General features: G+C 35.8%; 3 protein-coding genes across 3 annotated transcripts; 2 read left to right on the top strand and 1 right to left on the bottom strand.

The window, feature by feature from the left end:
- The first annotated feature begins 196 nt into the window (after positions 1 to 196).
- Positions 197 to 9,322, top strand: LOC104231458 (probable ubiquitin-conjugating enzyme E2 23). The gene is made up of 9 exons (XM_070157825.1): positions 197 to 356; positions 1,652 to 3,802; positions 4,292 to 4,400; positions 5,459 to 5,475; positions 5,701 to 6,174; positions 6,602 to 6,671; positions 6,962 to 7,101; positions 7,221 to 7,532; positions 8,634 to 9,322. The coding sequence occupies exons 2-9, from the start codon at positions 1,652 to 1,654 to the stop codon at positions 8,880 to 8,882; spliced, it is 3,522 nt and encodes a 1,173-aa protein (XP_070013926.1). The 5' UTR covers positions 197 to 356; the 3' UTR covers positions 8,883 to 9,322.
- Positions 9,323 to 10,964: 1,642 nt separating this feature from the next.
- Positions 10,965 to 11,828, top strand: LOC104231460 (uncharacterized). Its single transcript, XM_009784461.2, has one exon. The coding sequence runs from the start codon at positions 11,118 to 11,120 to the stop codon at positions 11,577 to 11,579; it is 462 nt and encodes a 153-aa protein (XP_009782763.1). The 5' UTR covers positions 10,965 to 11,117; the 3' UTR covers positions 11,580 to 11,828.
- A 4,304-nt stretch (positions 11,829 to 16,132) lies between these two features.
- On the bottom strand, positions 16,133 to 18,920 carry LOC104231461 (aquaporin PIP2-7). The gene is made up of 4 exons (XM_009784462.2): positions 18,488 to 18,920; positions 17,279 to 17,574; positions 16,866 to 17,006; positions 16,133 to 16,502 (listed from the first exon to the last, which is right to left on the bottom strand). The coding sequence occupies exons 1-4, from the start codon at positions 18,783 to 18,785 to the stop codon at positions 16,383 to 16,385; spliced, it is 855 nt and encodes a 284-aa protein (XP_009782764.1). The 5' UTR covers positions 18,786 to 18,920; the 3' UTR covers positions 16,133 to 16,382.
- Between the last annotated feature and the right edge of the window lie 451 nt (positions 18,921 to 19,371).

Raw genomic sequence — 19,371 nt, 5'->3', positions numbered from 1 at the left:
AAAAGAGGATAAAATTAATGAACATAAATAATTAATCACGTATAAGCGTCATTGTCAAAAAAAGAAAAGGTGAGGGTAATTGAGTAATTTAAAGACAACCTATACCATCAAAAAGACTTATACGGCACGTAATGACAATTTTGCCCCTCACCTCACGGCTTGGTTCTTGGCTCTTTTCACCGCTTTAGCTCATTCTCCAGACGTTGAAGAATATACATTTTAATTTAAATACACATATAAGCACACACATTCACGATCAATAGACCGTGGAAGAGATAGCCGTTCATTTCTGAATGCAATCGCAATAGCTTCCAGCTTCGTGTCCTTTCTCATATGCTAATTCTCCGATTCCGAAGGTATATTCGTTTATATTTAAATTCTTAAGGCATTGACGTTGTTGAAATTGAATGGATAAATAGATTAAATTCTTATTTCTTGCTTTGAACATTTTGTAGCGATTTATTTAGTTGTATTTTGTTGTTTTTGATGTATGCGGAAATCTATTGGTTAAATGTGTGTTTGAGGAAGGAACATTTACAGCTCGTTTTTGGCTGTCTGATTGGAAATTTTCTATAATGATCGGGTCATTCTGGTAAGTTGAAGCTAGGGTTAAATGACTGGATTTGTTTTCTTGCTTGGGTTTGGATGGAGGCTGTGCTTGGCTGATGTAGAAATCTGAGAAAAGATGAAATTTTTGATAAGAATCTTATTTTAATCAGATAATTAGGGTGAGGTGAACTCTAACTGAGTTTAACTGTTTAGTTGTTATTGGGGCATTTGATAGAGGCATTTCTAAAAGTTTTTTTTTTTTTTTTGAGTCAATACTAGTATACGTTGTCTCTTCTGTAAATTAAAATCCATCTTCACAGCTCTAAGCTAGCCCTAGGGGCACCCAAGGGTGTGGCTTGATGGTCAACGAAGTGGGAGGAGAATCATGAGGTGTGAGGTTCAAAATCCCTATTTGACCAAGCCTTGGTGGACAAAGTTACCCAATACCTGTGTTGGTGGACAAAGTTACCCAATACCTGTGTTGGTGGGAGATAGCAGGTACCCATGGAATAGTCGAGGTGGGCACAAGCTTACTCGGACACTACCACCATTAAAAAAGAGAAGAAGCTTGTCCTAGGTGGTTCATTTGGTTAGCATTATTTGTTTTCAATAGGTACATTAGATAACTTGTTGAGTCATTGATTTTATGATAGAAACAACGTTTCATTTCATACTGTGATTGTGCTTCTTTTGAGCTTCAGAATGCAGTGATGCTGTTGTCGGAGGAACATTGAAAGTTTGCAATGTAGTGTACTTTGGAGAAGTTGCTTTTACGAATGGGGTTCGTTTTTTCCTGTTAAAAAAATGAAAATTCTTTTTTAAAATTTCAAATGAACGAACAGCATATGCGGAGCTATAGTCAATTACATCTTTTGTTGCCTCATAATTCTTAGCACCGATAGATTTATTAGTTTTTAATTCTGTGATATTTTCGGACAAAATGGCCAGGTTTTAGGGTTTTGTTTTATTTGTATAAGCCAACATAAGTGTATAGTCCAGTCCTTTTCCTCTCATACACAAACTTGACATTTGTCTGAATTATGGGATGGGTACTAGGGTTTTTGAATGAATTTCTTATAGTATCCTTGTCTGTGCTTGTTAGATGGAAGCTGACCAACATCATGATACTTCCCGTAATGCCGAGCCCATCACAAATGCAAATGAACGTAGCAATTTGATACAAGGTGATTCTTTAGCAAATGTGGCAAGTTCTGATACAGAAGTTAGATCCGAATGCAGGCCAGAAGAGATTCTCCGGAACTTACAGAATGTCTCCTATATATACAGACAAGATGTTGTGAAAAGCAAAACTGATGGTAAGATTGGGATTGTGACCGAAGTTGCTGGTGACTCAGATTCAGATAGCAGTTTAACTGATGATGAGGACGATGACGATGACGAGGATGAGGATGAGGATGAGGATGATGGAGAAGAAGAAGAAGAAGAAGAAGAAGAAGAAGAAGAAGAAGGAGAAGAAGAAGAAGAAGAAAATAACGGTGGTGGTGGTGACAATGGTGATTCCAACTCGGAAGGCGATAGGGATACCAATGAAAATGCTGAGGAAACTGCTGATGGGAACAAAAACTGTAGTAACAATAAGAGTGGTCCTCTTACCGCTGACCATGTTCGAGTCCTCTGGATGGATGAGTCTGAGTCAACAGAGAGTATTGATAATGTCATTGTTATTGACAGAGGATTTCTGCATGGTGATTATGTCGCTGCAGCTTCTGATCCAACAGGTCAAGTGGGACTGGTGGTTGATATCGATATATCTGTTGATTTGTTATCGCATGATGGATCTACTTTTAAAAATGTCTCATCTAAGGAGCTGAAACGTGTTAGAGATTTTACAGTTGGCGATTATGTTGTCCTTGGCCCTTGGTTGGGCAGGATTGATGATGTTTTTGATAATGTCACTGTGATGTTTGATGATGGTTCTGTTTGTAAAGTTATGAAGGCTGACCCCTTACGTCTTAAACCAGTTGGTAGGAGTGGCCTTGAAGATGGACATTTTCCTTATTATCCCGGTCAGCGTGTAAAAGCAAGCTCATCATCAGTTTTCAAGAACTCCAGGTGGTTATCTGGCTCGTGGAAAGCAAATAGGGTAGAAGGTACAGTAACTAAAGTTACTGTTGGTTCTGTTTTCATCTATTGGATTGCATCTGCTGGACATGGGCCCGATTCGTCCACTGCTCCAGCTGAAGAACAGAACCCAAAAAACTTAAAACTGTTGTCTTGCTTTTCTCATGCAATCTGGCAACTAGGAGACTGGTGTCTTCTTCCTTCACTTCCAATATCATCATCTCTTGACTTGGACAAGCAATTGTCGAAATTACAACTTTGTGACTCCACCAAAACTATATCAGAATCTTCTCAATCTTTAACAGATTGTGATTCCGAAGTTGTCAATTTGGAGGAGTCAACAGGGAATAGTGAATCTATGGATATTCATCTGGAATCTTCTGAGAATGTCACTTCTGAAACTTTAGAGCATGATTCCCTTGCAGAGTCAAGTACATGTGCTAATTCATCGTCAGTTTCCAAGGAATCAGGCACAGAGTCATGGCCCCTTCATCGTAAAAAGATCCGCAAAGTTGTGATTAGGAGGGATAAAAAGGCTCGTAAGAAAGAGGAGAATTTTGAAAGAGCTCTTCTAATTGTGAATACTAGGACTTCTGTTGATGTTGCATGGCAGGATGGAAAAATAGAAAAAGGTTTGGAATCTACATCCTTGATCCCTATTGAAAGCCCAGGAGATCATGAATTTGTTGCTGAACAGTATGTGGTAGAGAAAGCTGCTGATGACGCTGACGATCCTAATGATGTTAGACGTGTTGGGGTTGTGAAAAGTGTTAATGCAAAGGAACGGACAGCTTATGTGAGGTGGTTAAAGCTAGTTACCAGGGCAGAGGACCCCAAGGAGTTTGACAAAGAGGAGGTAGTAAGTGTATATGAACTGGAGGGGCATCCCGACTATGACTATTGTTACGGTGACGTTGTTATTCGCTTGTTACCTGTTTCTCTGCCAGCAAAAGTGTGTTCTGTGGTGAAATCTGCAGAAGAATCAGAACATTTGTTGGTTCCAACTGAAGCCAAAGAAGACAAGCAACAACATTCGAGATGCAATGAAGCAGAAGCCGCTCCAAGTGATGATACTTGTTCCGAATTTTCGGATCTCTCTTGGGTTGGGAATATCACTGGACTCAGAAATGGGGACATCGAAGTCACGTGGGCTGATGGGATGATATCCATGGTACTTCCCAAGATTTGTTATTCTTTCTCCAATTTTTAATTGCATGTTCAGGGTAATCCCTTGATCACTCCATGGCCAATAAGAAACTTTCACCTTTTATGTTTTTTCTTCTATCATCATTTATAACTTGTATGTCTGTGATTGGTTCTTCTGTGGTTGACTTTTTGGCTGGGTATTTACTGTTGAAACTGGAAAACCAATATGTCAGTTCATACTTCTCTGCACTGTTAGACCGGGGAAAAGCGAAAAAGGGACTTGGACTAACCATGCTGGCTTAAATCCTTGATCTTTGTTCCTGACAGACTTGTTTTTCTGATTTTTATGGATGCACACTTTTCATTGATAACTAACATTAAACCATCAAGAGAGAATACAATGTACTTTATTTTATTTCTTCATATTTGCTTTTCTTAAGGTGGTAGTACATTCTTATAACAGTTTCCATGAGTTTCAATTCATATTGTGATGCTGCCTTTCTGGTTTCTTCAGGTTGGGCCTCAAGCAATTTATGTTGTTGATCGTGATGATGATGAGTCTATCGCAGGCGGAAGTGAAGTTGGTGATGATGCAGCTAGCTGGGAAACAATTGAAGATTTTGGCGAATATCTTTGAAACTTAATAAGTTTCTTTGAGATTTACTACAATATAGTGCTTCATCAATAGCCAAATTTGTTCCTCCTGGTAGTAATAAATTGGCTCTTCCAGAACCTTCAATTAATCTTGTACTACCGGATATTGTATTAACATTCGCTTCTTTCATTACCAAATAAGAGAAATATCTCTTATCTTTTAAAATAGTGTGTGTTGTAGCACTATCCAGAAGACATATATCATCTTTATTAATCTTGAGTCCAACTGAAGACTGGGGAATTTTCATATTCTTCATAAAAAAGACAAATAATACATCATAAGAAATATGAAAGACAAGCAGGAAAAAAACATTAAGAAATACATTAGAAATGTAGAAACTAGCAACACATGATGCATTAGGAAAATACACTCAAGAAAAATAAACTAGTTGCAAACATAAACATAACAACTTTTATAGCTTCATTCCCCAGTAAGATGATTAGTTCTTCAGTCAATATCCTCAAAGAAGTCCCCAACTTCTAAATGAGTAATATTTGTTAGGCCTTCAAAATCATCATCTTTATATGCAAGATGTGCCTTAGAATCATATTTATTTGAGGGACCTGCTTCATCATCATTATTTTGAAAGGTCAAGTGTGCCTCCACATTATTTTCTTTTTTCTTGAGGGAGGCTTGATAAAGTTTGACAAAATGTTCTGGCGTACGACAAATGCGTGCCCAATGACCTCTCATACCACATCGGTGACACATACTAGCTTTACCTTTTGAATGATTAATTTGAGAACCCTTATTGTTCTCCAATTTATTTCCACCATAATGACGATAATTGTTTCGCCCCCTGCCACGTCCACGTTTACGACCATGTCCACGACCACGGTAATTATTTTGTTTTCTTTCAACTGAAGGGTGTGCACATCACCAGCACATAGAATGTTGTGTTACAGTGTTAGTTATCCCATGAAAAAGTGTAACCCTTCAAGTGGTGGAGCTCATTTGTAGATACAAATGTCTTCTTTCTCTATCCTCTTTTTTTAATTTTATTTTATCTTTTCATTGATAAAACAGAAGTAACTTCAGTAGATGTATATATCCGCAACTTAACTTACAACTTGTCAGATAGTAATCATCAGTCTTACTAATATAAATTATGTATTAGATGTGAAGAAAATTTGTCTTATTTTATCTTGAAGGTCGATTAGGAGATTAATTAAAATAGTACTTAACTACTTATTGCCAATAGCTCTGTGAGAACAAGTGTATTAATGTTTGTATTAGCATGATGTAATGAATAACGGGATCTCCTTCAGGAACTTGGAACAACAAATGCTACTGACATCAGTATTGAAGATGAAGACAGTACCATGGCCACTGAAAGTTCAGGAAGGAATGGGGCTCTGGCTATTCCCCTGGCTGCACTAGGATTTGTGACCAGGCTGGCCTCTGGAATATTTTCTAGGAGCCGCAAACAGACTGATTCTTCAAGCTTAGATTCCAGAAGTGAAGATGAAGAAAGGGAGGGAGCATTGGCCAGAATATATACCGGTGATGAATCGTGGTCCCAACGGTCTGGAGACCTTGATAATTCTCCAAGGCTACCTGCTGCAGGAAGTGGAGAAGAACATGACACTATGGAGGTCACCGAGTTGGATGTCGTTGAAGCTAACTTGAAGCCAGGAATAGGAAATTCCTCAGATCAACATGATAACCAAATGTATAGTTTTAAACGCTTTGATATCACCACAGATCCTTATGATCATCATTTTCTTGGTGCAAGTGGCCAGGTTAGTCTTGCCTCCGAGTTCTTCCTGATAAATTGTTCCACTTCTTGGCTAATGTTTTTAGAAAATTTATTCTATAGTTTGGTACTTGTAAGTACTTCATTCCCTTAAATTTTAAAAGAATCCTTAATCCATAACTCTTTTCCATTTTCAAGACGGTTCATAGCTTGTGTTGCACTACTTTTTCTCCATTTCTCTACTAGTTTTAGAAAGAGACAACACGCCTTTTCTATTTGGGTCAGGGGGTGGGAGAGGGCAGTGTGGTGTTGCATGATGTCATGGTTAATTCATATCATGATTACTAAAGGTGAGCTAGTTATGAGTGACTTGGTGAATATCCTTTACTCCGAGTCCCTCTCAAGGAGTAGTTCTATCCCATCTCAAATTTAAAAGAGGTTTTCTACTGAGCCTTGTTGATCTTTATGTGCAGAATAATGCGGGGAGGAAGTGGCTTAAGAAAGTTCAACAAGATTGGAACATACTTCAGAATAACCTGCCAGGTATTTTATCATTTTTTTTAATAAGTAGGTATATTTGTGGCTTAAGAAAGTTCAACAAGATTGGAACATACTTCAGAATAACCTGCCAGGTATTTTATCATTTTTTTAAATAAGTAGGTATATTATCATATGATTTATCTCTCCATATTTTATAATTGTTCTTTGAAATTGTGATTTTCACATTCATGCTACACCAGCAGCTTTCACATACATTAATTACGCCTCAATCTCAAACTAGTTGGGATTGGTTATCAAATAATCAGCTTTAACATTCAGACTTGTTTCATCAGATGGAATATATGTACGTGTTTATGAAGATCACATGGATCTTCTAAGGGCAGTGATTGTTGGAGCATATGGGACCCCTTACCAAGATGGTTTATTCTTCTTTGATTTCCACCTTCCACCTGAGTACCCTGATGTTCCACCAGTAAGCATGCTTAACATTGCTTCCTTGAATATAGGGTCATAGTTTGCATCTCTAATCTCCTTTTGCCTCAAAACTTTATTCCTGTAGTTTGTTTTTCAAATGTTTATGTTGTATTGCAGTCAGCATATTATCATTCTGGTGGCTGGCGGATAAATCCAAACTTGTACGAGGAAGGGAAAGTTTGTCTCAGCCTTTTAAATACTTGGACAGGCAGAGGGAATGAGGTCTGGGATCCTTCATCCTCAAGTATACTCCAAGTCCTAGTTTCACTTCAAGGGCTAGTCTTGAATTCCAGGCCATATTTCAATGAAGCTGGTTATGACAAGCAGATTGGGACAGCTGAAGGAGAAAAGAATTCGCTATCCTACAACGAGAATACCTTCTTATTAAACTGCAAGACGATGATGTATCTGATGAGGAGGCCCCCTAAGGTAATTGATATCTTCTTATGTTTGGTATGCTATTTTATATGTGCTAGTTTGACATGCCATTTTCCCTTGTTTAATGTGCCAAGATGGTTGACTAGCTGATAATCTCCTTCCCTTACGACATCTACTGTTGACATCCCAGATAATTTTCCATTTTGGATTTCATCTTTGTTTTTGAGGTGTTTGAAACCAGTTATAACTTATAACATCATTATTTGAAATTTCAAAACCAATATCTTTTTCCCCATAACAGAACTGTAATTCCATAACTCTTCAGAGTACATCTGCTTGGAGTGTCCTCTCATTTTTTATGGATTTTCTGATGGACCAACCGTACTAGCCATGTACTTGTTCATGAGCTCAGTTGAAGTTAGTGTCTCTTGGATCAGCTTGTTTTGCTATCTGCTTGACATTTCTTTGTTATTTAATCCATTTGATTGGGACTGCTATATAGTGTACCATGTCTCAGGTAGAAAAATGAAAATGTGGACCTCTGACTCAAAATTCCCTTCGTAAATGCTTGTTTCACCTTTCAAATTGATGTAGGGTTAGTTCTCCTCTTCTATATCCCTTCCTCAAGATGTCAGCGTCAATGGGGCAACTTCATCTCTATCTATATCCCTTCAGCAGGTTTAGCCTACCCTCACGGCCTCACTAAACCCACCAAGCACACAACATACATGATCCTATAGCCATAAATGACACTTATAATTAGGCTCTTGCTTATGTACCATCAAACTCGGAATAGTTAAAAACATAGATAAAGTATTTTAGATAATGTAAGTCCATATTTCTAACATTTACATCTCTTTTTTATTTCATTTTTGTGTTTTTCCATGGGTTTGTTGCAACATTTCACATTTTTAGCGTGAGAATCGTATCTATATCTGCACCGAGGAAAATAGGTCATGAAACCAACTTTTTCTTAAATGAATACTAGGAGAAAAGGATGGGGAGCATTTGTTGTTTATAGCTCCTACTGTTTGTTTGTAAACTTGTTTGGTGTTGATCACCTTGGGCACTATGGTTTACTGTTAAAACAATTCATTCTTGTTAACTGATCAATTTGATGATAATTTGTTTGAAAATATTGGACTGAAATAGGATTTTGAAGAGCTTATCAGAGAGCACTTTAGGATGCGTGGTTATTACATCCTCAAGGCCTGTGACGCATACATGAAAGGATTCCTTATTGGCTCTCTTAGAAAAGATGCGTCCATTTGCAGTAACAGTGCTAATTCAAATTCAGTTGGTTTCAAGCTAATGATGGCTAAGATTGTACCAAAACTTTTCTTGGCTCTGAATGAAATTGGAGTGGAGTGTGAGGAGTTCAAGCATCTCCAGCAATTGTAGCAGAGATCTTGAAGCATTGGGTATATATCATTGTTCAATCCAGCAAGGTCAGCCTTTTTAACATTTTCGAATGTCAAAGGCATTTGATGGTTTGTTTTTTGTTTCGGATATGACTTGATAGTTACCATGGCTGAAAGCTGGGAAGCGTCATTTTTGCTAGGACAAAAGGCAGGGATTACTGCTATACTGTAACATTTCCTTAACTAACACAGGTGATTAGGAATGAGTAGGTTGTATTTGGACTTTAGCTACTTGTCTGTTGTTGCCTATTAACTTCATCGTCGTTGTAGTCCCCTCCAAATTTGAGGAGGCAGTTTACTAGTAAATCTTTTGCATCTGTTTACCTAAATGATTGGCAACGTCGTTGGTTTAACTCAAGTTCTCTGTTTGGAGAATTCTGTAAAACCCTTTGATTCTTAAAAAATGATTCTTTTACAGGCTAATTGTACTTGTCATTTGTTTAGTAAACCTTCGCTTCCAATTTCAGTGAATACTGCTTTGCTGATTGGGGAAGGCATGAAGAATTGGATGGCTAACAAGGATATTTTCTCTCTATCTTTATCTAATGCTTGTGTATTTCTTTCATGGCCCAGTTTATCCATTCATCTTAGAAGAATATAGTACCAGCTTATGGCGAGATATGAACAGTGAATTTTTGTACATCAGATTCAAGCTTATGGCGATTTATTGTGGTTGCTAGGGCAGAGAGATGATTGCTTAGGTTAGGAATGGAAAATAAAATGAGTCTGTTTGTGGTGTTTGTGTTATCCTTCGCGTGTTACTAGAGGCATTTGTATCTCGTTTGTTCTAGCAATCACTTGAACGAGCTCGGTTTGTGTTATTCTTTGCGTGTTACTAGAGGCATTTGTATCTCGTTTGTTCTAGCAATCACTTGAACAAGCTCGGTTTGTGTTAATTCTTCGCGTGTTACTAGAGGCATTTGTATCTCGTTTGTTCTAGCAATCACTTGAACGAGCTCAGGTTTGTGTTATTCTTCGCGTGTTACTAGAGGCATTTGTATCTTGTTTATTCTAGCAATCACTTGAACGAGCTCAGTTTGGGATGTCTTACGTTCCCTTGTAACACTTGAAAACTATTATGTTGCATGATAACTGATAATGAAATAGAATCAGTCCAGAGAATTCGTTCTTGTGGAATGTCTTTCCATATCTAGGATTGTTTGAAGGATTCCACATCTTCCACTTTACAAATGCTTTATCTTTTAATTTGCATTTCAATGATTTCTGTTGTAGAAAAATAGCTAATTTATCACTGAGCCAATGTATAATGTGCAAAGGAACAACTTCAAATGATGGTGAAGGTGAACAATATAGAGATTAATTATCTCTTATCAGCACAGTATTAGATAACTTTGTCGAATAATTGATTAACGTTTTGATTAATTTGAGAATTCTAACGGGTAACTTTGTCTAATAGCTGATCAATGTATTGGTTAATTTGGAATTCCAGTAAAGTGAAAGTGATTCAAAGTAATGAATATTACTCCATCCAAAGTTTAAAATATTAATAGCAATTATAATTGTATCCAACATGAAATATAATTCAATTTTGCTTATCGAAGTGCATAAAAGTCAATTACATTTTGTTTAAAGATTTCATGCTTTTATAATATTTATAATTTATAAATAGATAAATATTAGCTCAATACATTACAATTTGCCCCATTTTTTACATTAATGGTTATAAGGACTATAATCCCTTTCCCATCTAGGGGAAACATATATTTTTTTTCATAATATAAGAAGAAGAAACGAACTAATGGCTGAACTCATGACAATTAAATTACTCATAGTAGGGTTAAAAACTTACATATAGCTGGTTTATATAATCATAATAATATACGATGAATAAGTTATAAATAAACATAAATATGTATTAATTAATTACGTATAATTTAGTAAATAAAGTATATATAAAATATGTACCATATTTATTGAGTTGGTATAAACATCGACTAAAATTTTAAATTTATGTTTGCAGTTGTTTCATGTGTAGTTAGCAGGTAAAAATATAAGAGGATTTAGAATTTAAAGTTAACTAATTATTACAAGGACTAAAAGGACCAACGTGTCTCCCAAGTTTAAACCATTAGCTCTACCATCCTTTTACGAGCTCAACTCCCCAAAACCCTAAATCAGAAAAATCTCTAGCCGCCTGATACTACTCGTCAACTTCATCTTTTAGGTCAAATCTAAGCTTATAGCGAGAGTTACAATGGCGGGAGGGCGATTTAGAGAGCTATTGAAGAAATATGGAAAGGTAGCATTGGGCGTACACTTCTCGGTTTCAGCTGCTTCAATTAGTGGCCTTTATGTTGCAGTCAAAAACAATGTCGACGTTGAATCTATGCTCGAAAAAGTCGGCATGCCTGGTCTATCCAAAAAAGACGCAGGAGGTGATGAAATTCCTAAAATATCCTCGCAAAACCCTCAAGTGATCTCAGTTGACGGTTTCGTTACTGAAGAACCCTTTCATCAGGACGGCGTGGCGCCGCCGCCGCCTCCAAAGCAGAGGAATCGTACTGCTGAGCTGGCGGCGTCAAGTGGCGGCGCGCTTGCTGTGGCTGTGCTTCTTAATAAGGCTCTGTTTCCTGTTAGGGTTCCGATAACTCTAGGTCTTACTCCGCCGATCGCTAGGTTTCTTGCAAGGCGAAGAATTATCAACAATAGCGTATGATGAATATATTTTTTCTTATGTAACGACTTTTTTGTTTTTCTGAATAATGTTTAATCTCTCTGTTTTACCCTATTTTGATTTCTCTTACACTGTTACATGTTAGTAAAAGGGGTGATCAATATTTCTGCTAGAGGTACTTGGGAGATTTATCAGTCTTAAAAATTTGGTATTGGATTGTTGGAAATGTAATTTGATACTAATTTTTTAAGGAGAAATAGTCATAGATATGTGCAATTGAAATTTACTACATACTTTGCTCGAATTTCAATTGAATTAATCATGTTTTTCGTTCTGAATACATATTGCTGCAGTACTGTGTAGAAACAAATCTTAGTTTAGCATACAAATGACGTTTGCGGCTATCTTTTTGTGAATTTACTACAGAAATCTGTCTGTGATGTCTTTTGTTTGATTTTGAAGAAGTTACCTCAGAATTAAGTTCTTGTTGCATCCTATCCCGAATTATTTATTTTATGCTGTCTAGAGATGTCCGTATTTCGTGCTCCTTTTTTCAGTTTGGTCTTTTCCATTTCTAATGTATAGAAAGTGGTACTCCTGAGTTATGCTGCAAGATCTGGTTCAATAGATAAGACCTCAATACAGATTCTTTAAAGTGTGCTTTTGTTGAACTCTAAATTACTTTATTCAATTTCCAGAATTGCTTCATGTAGCAAACCCTCAAGATTGCATATTTGTCCAGTCTCTCAGATTAAGTGTGCTTATTTGTGTAGCCACTGTCTTGTGTTTCATCAATCTTCCGAAGAAGTTTGAGGCGTATACCTAGCTGGTAGTGGGCATCACCCTATACTTAGCGAAAAAACTTGATCTCTCCCGTCCTTGATCAATCACTTTCAAGCTGTGCTTCTTGCTCTTCCATGTTTTAGAGCTGTCTCCAATTAAAATGAAACATTTATTTCCCGTGATGGATTCTCTGTCCAGCACATCTCTTACCAATCTACATCAGTGCCTCCTCTCATTAGTTAACTGGAAATGGCCTTTTCCAGGTTAACCCTTAAGGTATCTGAGAATTCTGTATGTGCTGAGCGGAGATGATGATGATTAGTAACGACGAATGCTTATTGCCAGTGAAGTGCTGTGATCTTAACTTTGGGAGGTCAAGGAACAGTTTAAACCTAAGGTATCTGTATGTGTTTCATGAAGGTTGTGGTATTACTAGGTCAACAATTGATTAGTGTAACAGAAGTTGACCTCTTCATTGCCTCAAATGCTCAGAAGCTGTATAAGTGTGTATATATGTTTTAGCGTCTTTTCTGAAGAAGCCAATCAGATTAAAACGGTGAAATGGAAAGAACTGGTTGGTTCCTGTGGCATAGTTGGTAAGCAACAGGTTTGGTGATAAATGGCTGCTTATACTTTTGACTTCTCTAGACCTGTGGTTAGAATTGAGTTCAAGTATGCTGGATTTATCTATTGATACAATATAATCTTGACGGCACTGGACTGTTTCATTTGGTCCTTCAGGGTTTCTTGTGAACTCAGTTCACATGTAAAGTTAGCTTGAAATTAAATAATTGCATATCGTCCTAAGAATTTTTTTCCCAGAAGCAGTAAAAGTCAGAGTTATGAAGCTCATTTTCTCTGGTTTAATTAGTTACTGGTATGATGACAGTTCCTATAAACCCATTTTCTTCCTTCACCATGGAAAAGATTTATTGGTTCTATGGGAGTACTTTCTTTTTGAACTTTAAAATTATGAATGTGTCATGTTCAGTCTCCTAGACTATATATTTGACATTTTTATTTTTAGTAAAAGTAATTTCAAATAAAAGGCATTTCAGAGACAATGTGCAGATTCTGTCTATATGGATGACTACACTAAGTGCGAAAGACTCAAACAAGACATCTTTTGATTTTTTTGTCCTATTTGATATAATGTAGAACAGTTTGTTTAGTAATCATAAAAGGTTGTCTTAAATAAAATTAGATAAAAATTTCAGTTATTGTGTAAAACTATATGTACATATTTAAAAAGGGCAGTCCGGTGCACTATGCGCAGGGTCCGGGAAGGGCCGGACCACAGAGGTCTATCGTACGCAACTTTACTTTGCATTTTTGCAAGAGGTTGTTTTCACAGCTCGAACTCATGACCTCCTGGTCACATGGTAGCATATTTAAAAATTAAATTGAAAGTATGGCATTACGAGTTAAAATAAGATACTCCTTTTATTGAAAATCAACTCTTTCTTCAAGTTAGACGGTAGACTACATAGACCGTAGACTACATTCCCCTTATCTCAAGTCAGTTGGTATAGTATGTATGGTTCTTTCTTGTTTTTGAACTTATTCTAGCTAATAAAAATAATTACATGAAATTTATTGTACCCTTCCTGGGAAAAAATTATCCTCTTCGTGGTTTACCATCTGGCTTGAAAAAGATATAATCCTCAAAATTGCAAGTGAGAGGAAAGAAGCGATGAATCAGGATTTATCCTAAAGTGAATTAGATCCAGATAGCATGGTGTGGTGTAATGCAGTAGTACAGCATATGGGTTTCATGGTTCGGCTTGAATTGGTTTTTCCCTAAAAAGAAATCAAACCAAGTAAGTCGGTTTTTCAAATATTAAAGCCAAACCAAACCAATTAAGTCGGTTTTTTGTCGGTTTTTTCTTAAATATAAGACATACACTACCAAACACATATTCCGGCGACCACATTTTCAACGTAACACTATCAAATCAATTGCCTTTTGAGAAATCTATTATTTACCAAGATATATTGATCATAATTTAAACAAATAGTGATGAATAATTTAAGGACTCAATTAAAAATATATTATTTTTAACACGAAATGGATTCTTACACTTAACAAAAGAAAACTACCAATCAAACTAGAATGTAAAGGTAAAGAACTATACTAAAGTGCAAACTATTAACATTTACCATAAATTTTCTGAAACTTTGTATATATATATATATATAATAAATTTGAAATAGCTAATCCTATAGTCGGTTTGGTTCGTTTTTTTTTTGTTTTTTTTTTAATAAAACCAAACCAAACCAAATTTGATCGGTTTTTAAAATTCAAAACCAAAACCAAATCAAACCAAAAAGTATCGGTTTTTTTCGGTTTGGTTTGGTTTTCGGTTTGGTTCGATTTTTCGGGTTTTTATGAACACCCCTACTACAGCCTACTGGTCATCCAAAATCTAATGGTAGCAAAATGGTTAAAAAAATAATTATCCATTAAAAAATAGGTTGAATAATGAACTTTTTAAAAATTGGTCATTATCCAATATATTATCCACTTAGAAAATGGATAACCAATATATAACTAATGAATTAACTTTTACATTTGTAAAGCCTCAAAGTGAGGGTTCCTCAAGTTTGAGAGACTAAGAATTCTCCCAAAAGTAATCATATTCAAGAAGCCATGAATACTATGGATATCCATATCATCCGATTACCCCATTTTTATCCGTATTAAATATAGATCGTGTTGAATAATTTATCCGTTTTTGTGTTATACATTTTTGACTCACACATATCCGCCCCGCCCATTATAGTGGGAAGGATAAAACTTTTAATGAGCCTAACCTTACAAAAATTCAAATTAATCACGTGAAATGAGGATATCGATATGGAGTCAAAAACTATTAAAAAAAAAAAAACGTTTGTTTTCCATTGCTGTTGGTCTATCCATGTGAGGCCAAATGATATTGTCATTCCAGAGTGGCTTTTGTCCATTCTCTTGTCATTTCAAAATTCTATAAATAATTACCTTTTTTTTCTTTTCTACAAAGTGGAGTAATTTTTACACCTTTTATTACTCTTTTGTTTGCTTTGCCTTTTCTCTTAGACCTACTCAGAGACCCAAAAAGGCCAAGCATTTGCCATGCCAGGCCTGCAATAATTTTCAGACCTTTCCAGAAACCCCTAGAGGAGTAGGGACCACCACAAAGCCACAACATAGAAAAAAGCATCTTCATTTCTTAGTGGAGACACGTGGCAACATGCATGTCGTTGGCTGCAATAATCAAGAAAAAGATAAAGTGCCCAAAATTGAATGAAAATACAAAAGTCATCCTTTAATTCATAAAGTTTGCATCTTACCTACATTATATTGTTAGTGCAATTTCACCTCCAAAATTGTTACATCAGCAGCAACGACGACACCATAAAATTTCATTAGTGAGGTCTCGAGAAGGTAGTGTATCGCAAACCTTATCGAGTAAAGAAGCTAAATTACTAGTGTTAGTAAATAATTACTCAAAATATAGAGTAGTTTTTCAAGATATGTCATGTGTCATCACATGCCACTCATCCTGCACATTTGATTATGGTCATCATTGTATAGTTATAATTAAGGTCGTGAGATCTTATCGTTGGTACTTCACATCTATACAAAAAATTCAATATCACCAGGTCCATGACGGAGACAGAGGAACAGGCATAACACCATTCGTGCTGGTCATTACTTATAATGTAAAGATAATGCCGTTGTCTATCGGGGATTCTATTCAAAGCTTATAATGTAAAAATTGTAAAGAAAAAAGAGAGGGAGAGAGAAAAGGAGGGAGGATCCAAGTCCAAAATTCAGAAAAGAATTAATTAAAAGCAAAAACATTACCAACACTACTCATACAAATAAATATACATCCAAGGTTAACATTAAGGATTAAACTATTAAAAGCAATACATAAAAAGTAAAAGGGAGAGTTCCATAGTTTCCTCTTACACACATAGAATCAAATAAATAAACAAAGATAATTTGGACAGATGAATGCAATTCTTTTTCTTGTTCTTTTCTTTTCTTTTTTTCTGGTTGTGATTGCAAATGTTGTTTTAATTGGTGGGGTTGCTGCGGAAAGAACCCAATGCCTTAATTGCTGAACCTCTCAAGATATACTGATGATATACTGCTGCTACCAATGCTCCCACAAATGGTCCAACCCAGAAAATCCACTGCAATTATATATATCAACACAATAATATTAGCTCTAAGTCATTTTCCCAAAAAAAAAAAAAAAGTTTTACATGATAACTTCATTTTCTTGAGAAATCACATACAAGCGATAGGTCATTTTTCTTACAATTATCTTAACTTTCGACTTTATCGGAAAAGCTCCTCTGCCTTTATAGGATAAGGGGAAGGCTGCGTTATACACCACCCTCCCCAAACCCCACGTATGGGATTAAGTTGAGTTTGTTGTTGTTGTATCTTAACTTTTGACTTTATATTACTTGCTCCAACTAATATTTAGACATTATTATTAATCTTTAAACACTCAAAGATACATTTTTCAAATTTTTTATGAAAGAACTTACTTGGTCATCCCAGACTTTTTCAGTGTTGTAAATAACAGCAGCTCCAAAGCTCCTAGCAGGGTTAATACCAGTTCCAGTAATAGGAATAGTAGCCAAATGAACCATGAACACAGCAAATCCAATTGGCAGTGGGGCCAACACCTTTTAGCATCCAAGAAAATTAAAATACCCAATATTAGTAACCATAACTTTGTACGGCATGAACAAAAGTCTAGACATAACTGGTAAAGTTGTTTTCATCTGATCAAAAGATTAGTTCGAGCCGTGGAATCAGCTTCATGCAAAAATAGAGGGTAAAACCGCATACAATAGACCCCACGCATGGCGGGAACTTATGCACCGGTTGCCCTCTTATAATTTTGTATCATATTTTCTTGAACAAAAAATGAGAGAAATTTAGGTAAGCTACTTACAGGGACATGTGAGTCACGGGCACTTCTTTTAGGGTCAGTAGCAGAGAAAACAGTGTAAACAAGAACAAAAGTTCCAATAATCTCAGCACCCAAAGCAGTGCCCTTGTTATAACCAGGTTGCACAAAATTAGCACCACCACCTAATGTGTTGTAGTAATGTTTCATGAAACCTTTCACTAAACCAACACCACAAATTGCACCTAAAGATTGGGCAATAATATATCCCACTGCCCTTAATAATGACACTTTTCTTGCTAAGAATAACCCAAATGTCACTGCTGGGTTAATATGTCCTCCTGCAAATAAAAGACACAAAAGTCAGTTCTTTTCTATTTAACTGCAACACATAATTAAGAGCCCGTTTGGACATAAGTAATTTTTTTTCTTTTTTCTAAAAAAAATTCACTTTTTTTTAAATCAATGTTTGTTCATAAAAATTTTAAATTTTCACTTGAAGATGTATTTTGAAAAATTTCGAAAATTTGAAAAATTCCAAAAATCTGTTTTTCAAATTTTCACTCAAATCACTCACTGTCACAAAACTTCAAAATAACCCAAAATTATATTCATGTCCAAACACAACTCAAAATTTCAAACCATTTTCATTTGAAAAAAAATTTCACCCTTTTTTGGAATTTTACAATTCTTATGTCCAAACACCGACTAAGTATACATAAACAAGAATTTTCAAAAATGCATATAAATTATTGCAGACATAATTAAATACTCGCTGTGTTTCACCTGTTGCACTACGCTTCAGTTGTACACGGGGTCGGGAAGAGCCAGGCCACAAGGGTCTATTATACGCAGTCATAGACAATATTTCTATGAGAGGCTGTTTCCACAGCTCAAACCCGTAACTTACTCGTGACATGACAACAATTTTACGAGTTAAGTCAACGCCCATTCGTACAAAAAAGTTTCAAATATTTTGAATTATAAACCGTACATTTTATGTAGTTTCTATATTTAGAGGCTCTTTTACCTTTTATGTTTTTCTTGTTACTCCAAATATCATGCTTAAATGTTACTCCATACATATTTAAAACAACAAGTTCTTAGGTATCTTTCTTATATTTCATATTCAATCAAACACTACCATATAAAACACAAAAGAAGAGAGAAATGTGATAGGTTACACTCATATATAACTAACTTAAAATTCTAGATCCGTCACAAAAAAGAAAGTTAGGGTTGTAGTAAATTTACCAGAGATACCAGCAGTGCAGTAAACAAGAACAAAAATCATGCCACCAAAAGCCCAAGAAATGCCAAGAATCCCAACCCCATCACATTTATCAGCACCATTCAACTTCTTGTGACCAATTACAGTTGCTACAGTAACGTAAAGGAAAAGAAGAGTAGCAATGAACTCAGCAATAAGAGCTCTGTAAAAAGACCAGAGCTTGAGTTCTGCAAAATCAAGCAAAGGTGCTGGTGGTGGGTCCACGTAATCTTTCCCATGTTGTTGATGAACTTGTCCTTCTTCTATCACGTCCTTTGACATTGTTTCTTTCTTCTGATTTTCTGATCAGTTGAAGAAGATGTGTTAAACTGAGTTTGTATGAGAGAAGAGGATGGGTTCTGGTGAGCTTTTATTGAGAGTGGAGCAGAGGATTTATGGATAAGATAGGGGTACTATGGGAATAGAATTTTGTATTTGAAAGAAAAAAAAAAGAAATAATTACATTTTGAACCTTTTGTTATGATAAAAGTTGATTTTGATCCTCGTAATATTTTACTCAATAAATTTGACTTTGAATTAATTAAAATGTGAATTTTGTATGGAGGAATAGTATGAAGTTAACATGACTGTAATGGTAATTAAAGTGCGTCAAGCACAACTTTCGTGTCACACAAAATTACTTTTTCGTTTCTTAGGTGACTGAATGACTTATATTTTCGGCACAGAAAAAACGACGCGATGAAAAGAAAACAGCCCTAGCATTTGTCCGGCTGAATATTCCATTGCCATCTTACATCCACACAATGGTTGAATAATTAATAATTCATTAAATTTGTGAAAACTCACAAGCGGAATGCACATTTCATTTAAATTTAAGATTTTGCTTAACATAATAGTCAGCATAAAA

This window comes from Nicotiana sylvestris, chromosome 1, assembly GCF_000393655.2.
Source record: "Nicotiana sylvestris chromosome 1, ASM39365v2, whole genome shotgun sequence".
NCBI lineage: Eukaryota > Viridiplantae > Streptophyta > Magnoliopsida > Solanales > Solanaceae > Nicotiana > Nicotiana sylvestris.
The sequence above is the reverse complement of the archived record's forward strand: the minus strand, read 5'-3'. Positions and strand labels throughout refer to the sequence as shown.